The 5,000-nt window shown below is 34.4% G+C and overlaps 1 protein-coding gene across 1 annotated transcript; it reads left to right on the forward strand.

The window, feature by feature from the left end:
• Positions 1-1,038: 1,038 nt before the first annotated feature.
• LOC123949249 (olfactory receptor 4C11-like) lies at positions 1,039-1,971 on the forward strand. The gene has a single exon (XM_046016617.1). It carries the CDS (start codon positions 1,039-1,041, stop codon positions 1,969-1,971), a length of 933 nt encoding a protein of 310 aa, XP_045872573.1.
• Positions 1,972-5,000: the final 3,029 nt, after the last annotated feature.

The raw sequence follows: 5,000 nt of genomic DNA on the forward strand, positions 1-5,000 counted from the left end.
TCCACTGTTGGTAGTTATAAAATATATTAGTTACCTTCCTGTTTCTAATTTCTCTTACTCAAGTCCCAGTATGTGATACTTAAGAAAAGTAGATTTCAGGAAATCTTGAAAAGTTTCAGCTATGACTTGGAAATTCTTTAGCTTATTTTCTAAATCGCTGGTGCTTAAAATAACATGGAATATAAAATAGTATTTTGACTTATGCCAAATGTTTTCTATTTACCCTTTATTTTAGTCTCAGTCTCTTCTTGTGCCTTAAGAAAATGTGTGGATAGATTCATTGATATACTGAACTAGGCCAAGAATTTAACTTTGGACAACACAGTATAATTTTTAAAGTACATATTTTGTAATAGGAAATGAATTTAAAACTCTACACAACTAGAAATTATTGAGGGTTAAAGTAACAGGATATAAACAGTCAAGGTAACAAATTTAAATACATTTCATGATAGACTAGACCAACTGACTGAATGCTCCCTGCTAAAATAAGGTTTGTTTCTCACTTGTTCACTCTTTCTCTCTCTCCCTCTCTCTGTCTTTAAGGTTTCATAATGGAAAACACTATAAGATGTTTCTACAACATTCCTTGAATGTTCAGAATATTACTAGAAGACACTTTATAACTGAATTACCAGGTTTAAATAGTGTGGATGTACATTATGCAAATCATGCAACATATTTCTCCATTTGGCTACATTCTACCCTAACTCATCATTGCTGTAAACTAAAGAAAGATATTCTGCTCAGAAAGATAACCTCTTACCAAATCCCCAAAATTAATGTTTAGTGTGCCTGAGGAATCAAGTACGTTTTCATTATTGATATATTTCATGACTTCCGTTAGCAATTAGGTGAATAGATTGTTAAGGAATTTTATGACTTGCACTTTATTCAGAAGAAAACAACTCAGAAGGTAAGGGATTACTGCTGATAAATGGCATGCCATTATCAAGCACAAATGGATTATTCATTTTATAATATCTTTTTCGTTGCAGATTATTTTTAACCAGTGCTTTCTCCACTTTGCCTGAAAAAATGTGGCAAAATATCAGCGTAACTGAATTCATACTGTTAGGATTGACCCAAGATCCTATGAAAAAGAAGATGGTATTTGTAATCTTCTTCATTTTCTATGTGGGGACCATGATAGGGAATTTGCTTATTATTGTGACCATCAAGTTCAGCCGGACACTAGGGAGCCCCATGTATTATTTCCTATTTTATTTGTCCCTTGCTGATTTCTGCTTCTCAACTACAACAGCCCCCAGACTAATTGTGGATTCACTCTCCACAAAAAAAATCATAACTTACAATGAGTGCATGATTCAAGTCTTTGCCCTACATTTATTTGGTGGCATGGAGATCTTTGTGCTCATCTTCATGGCTGCTGATCGTTATGTGGCAATCTGTAAGCCACTACGTTACCCATCCATCATGAGACAGCAGGTCTGTACCATCCTGATTATTCTTGCATGGATAGGGGCTTTTATCCATTCTACCACTCAGATTATCTTGGCCTTGAGAATGCCTTTCTGTGGACCCAATTTAATTGATCATTACTGCTGCGATTTGCAGCCCTTGCTGAAACTTGCTTGCATGGACACCTACAGGATCAACCTACTGATGGTGTCTAACAGTGGGGCCCTTTGCTCAAGTAGTTTTGTGATTCTGGTGATCTCATACATTGTCATATTGCATTCCCTGAGAAACCACAGTGCAGAAGGGAGGAAAAAAGCTCTCTCAACTTGCACTTCTCACATCATAGTAGTAATCTTATTCTTTGGTCCGTGTATATTCATATACACGCGCCCCCCAACCACTTTCCCCATGGACAAGATGGTGGCTGTATTTTATACTATTGGGACCCCTTTTCTCAACCCATTCATCTACACACTGAGGAATGCGGAAGTGAAAAACGCCATGAGAAAGCTATGGCATATCACAACTACCTCAGAAAGTAAGAGATGAAATGAGGGTATTGGTTGATTCCATAATCTGTACAGATATTAAATACAGTGGTGTGTATCCTTATTTGACCTATTCACTCTCTTACAATGCACCTGATTTCCTTACTTTTTTCCTGTACTTCTGCCTTCAAACTAGTAGCTTCCCTCATATCACCAGCCTGGTTCTTACTTTTCCTGAGAGCTCAATTCTGACATTGCTGATTATGAAATACTCCTCACATTTAGTCTACACTCTGGTTTGATAAGGAGAAAGATATTTATACAATCACAACTGGTCAAACAGTGAGCATCCATAAATGAAGAATGGCCTGTAGTCTATGGTTTGTAATTCTCTCTAGGGTAAACTTCAAATAAGGTATCCTGCTTTCACTTGAACACATTTAAAGCAAAGGAATTAACTGTGTGTTTAGAAATTTTTTTCAGTATATCACTAGTTTATCTTAATAAGTTCCACATGAGTGAATCAAAGGCCAAAAAGATTATAAATACTACATGTCATTTATTTCATAAACAATTTCTCTTATTGTTACCTTTGACTATCAGGATAATTGAGACATGATGGATGGGATTTTTAAAATGTAGTATTACAAAAGCCTGGAAAGATTCAGTTAATTTATATGATTGGAATATAGGAAATACAACAAGAGAATAGTGCAACTCTATGGCAGAAAGAAGTAAAAATATTGTGAAGACTAAATATGAATTTAAAATACAACAGAGAGAAAACATATTTTCTGTGATTGTAGCACAGAAAGGTAGAACCTGATTTAAAGGGGGGAAGAAAGCACATTATTTCATTTACTGCTGTGTTTTATCAGTGGAATAAAGGGAAGTACCAGAGGTATTCAGAAATACATGCTTGAATGTCTCTAGTAATGGAGTTAGAGAAAACCTGCTTCTGCAGCAGGAAGCCACTTTGCTTCTCTGTTTGTGCTTTCCTAGTAAAGGTTAATATGATTGACAATTTGGAATTACAAAGAGAATTTTGGTGCTCATAGTGAACAGAACAGATTAGCACACAAGATTTGAATATGTGTATTCCTGAGTTATACAATGAATTTTTAAAATTCATTGATTTCAGAGAGTACAAAAATGTTAATTCAAAGTTATCCATGTCCCCTGATGTTTGTATCAGCATTATCTACAATAGCAGAACTATGGACATAGCCCAAGTTTTCATTTTCATTAGAATGAGGTCTTGTCCTTTGCAATGACAAGGTATGAGTTAGAGAATATGAAGCTAAGCAAACATGTCAGTCAGTGAAAGACAAATGCCATATGATTTCACTCATATGAAATTTTTAAAATATTTTATTTAAATTTTATATATTTACAAAATGTGTACAGGGATAAACACAGAGAGGGGGCAAATCAAGAAATGGCTTTTTAACTATGGAAAACAAACAGATGGTTAGTAGAGGGAGGGTCTAGAAAGATGTGTTAAATAGGTGTTGGGGAATAAGGAATACACATGTTGTCATGAACACTTGGTGTGGTCTGAAACTTGAATCTCTAAACTGTACACCTGGAACTCATAGTACACTGTATGTTAACTAACTGTAATCTAAATAAAAAACTTGAAAACAAATAACAAATAAAATTTGTTGCTTTCAGTGTCTCCAAGTGGCCCACATCCTTAGTAACCTTGAAAGCATACAATTTCACTTTTAATGCTGTTCCCCATTAATTACCTGGAAAACTATTAATGACAATAATTTCCTCCTATTAATGATCATTTTAAAAAGTTAAAATATCATGTTTTCAATGTTCTCACTACTTTTGGCTTTTTTGGGATATTATGAAGCTAGTGACTGCTCTAGTGTCCCAAAGGTGGCATGCTGACACAAAATGTTGTGTGTATACATATATACATATATATATATATATATATAGCTGTACAAATCAATTTTTTAACATACATATACTGTGAAAAGATCACCACAATCTAATTATTAACTAATCTATCTTCTCCATATAGTTACCATTGTATGTGTGTGTGTATGTGTGTGTGTAAGATTTAATTTAGGTCTATCCTTTTTGTAATTCCAAGTATACATTATGGTATGGTTAACTATAGTGACCGTGCTATATATTAGATCTCTATAACTAATTCATTCTACGTTAATTGCATACTTGTACACGTGGGGCAATGTCTCTCCATTTCTCCCATTCCCTGGCCCCTGGTAACTGCCATTCTACTCTCTGCTTCTGTGAATTAAACTATATCATTTCTACGTAAAAGTGAGATCATACAGTATATCTATTTCTGTGACTTTCTTGTTTCACTTAATTTCAAGTCCTCCAACTCCATCCAGCTTCAATTTGTTATTGCAAATGACAGAGTTTTCCTCTTTTTTAATGTCTGAATAATAAAGATCTCACATTTTCTCTGTTGATTCACCAGTCAGGGATGAGGTTTTGTTCATACTTTGACTACTGTGAATAATGATGTCATGAACGTAGGAATGTAGGTAGCCCTTCACAATCATGATTTCAGATCCTTTGGATATATATCTTACAGCAGGATTGATGGCTGGTAGTTCTACTGTCAGTTTTTTGAGGAACATCTATACTCTTCTCCATAATGACTATATCAATTTATATGCCCATCAGTAGTATACATGGGATCCCTTCACTCCACATCTTCACCAACATTTTTTATCTCTTGTCTTTTTTATAATAGCCATTCTAACAGATATAAAGTGGTATCTCATTGACTTTGATTTGCATTTTCCTGATGATGAGTGTTGTTGAGCACCCTTTGTTGTACCTGCTGGATATTTGTATGTCTTTGGAAAAATTACTATTTTGTCCCTCTGCCTATGTTTTCACAGAAGAGATGAAGGAAATCTCCATAGCTTCTGCTCAATTTTCCTGTGAACCTGAAACTGCTCTAGAAATAGAGTCAATGATTAAGAAAATATATTAAGAAGAAGAGAAAACAGTATATTAGAAAAAGTCATCTATTCAATTAGCTCAGAAGAATACATAAAAGAATTAAAATAAGTTATAGTGGAGCAAAATGTAAGC

Source organism: Meles meles, chromosome 8, assembly GCF_922984935.1.
Source record: "Meles meles chromosome 8, mMelMel3.1 paternal haplotype, whole genome shotgun sequence".
In the NCBI taxonomy this organism is placed as follows: Eukaryota; Metazoa; Chordata; class Mammalia; order Carnivora; family Mustelidae; genus Meles; species Meles meles.

Bases quoted from the DNA above. Each gene is read 5' to 3' on its own strand.
- LOC123949249 (XM_046016617.1), top strand. From the start codon at position 1,039: ATGTGGCAAAATATCAGCGTAACTGAATTCATACTGTTAGGATTGACC.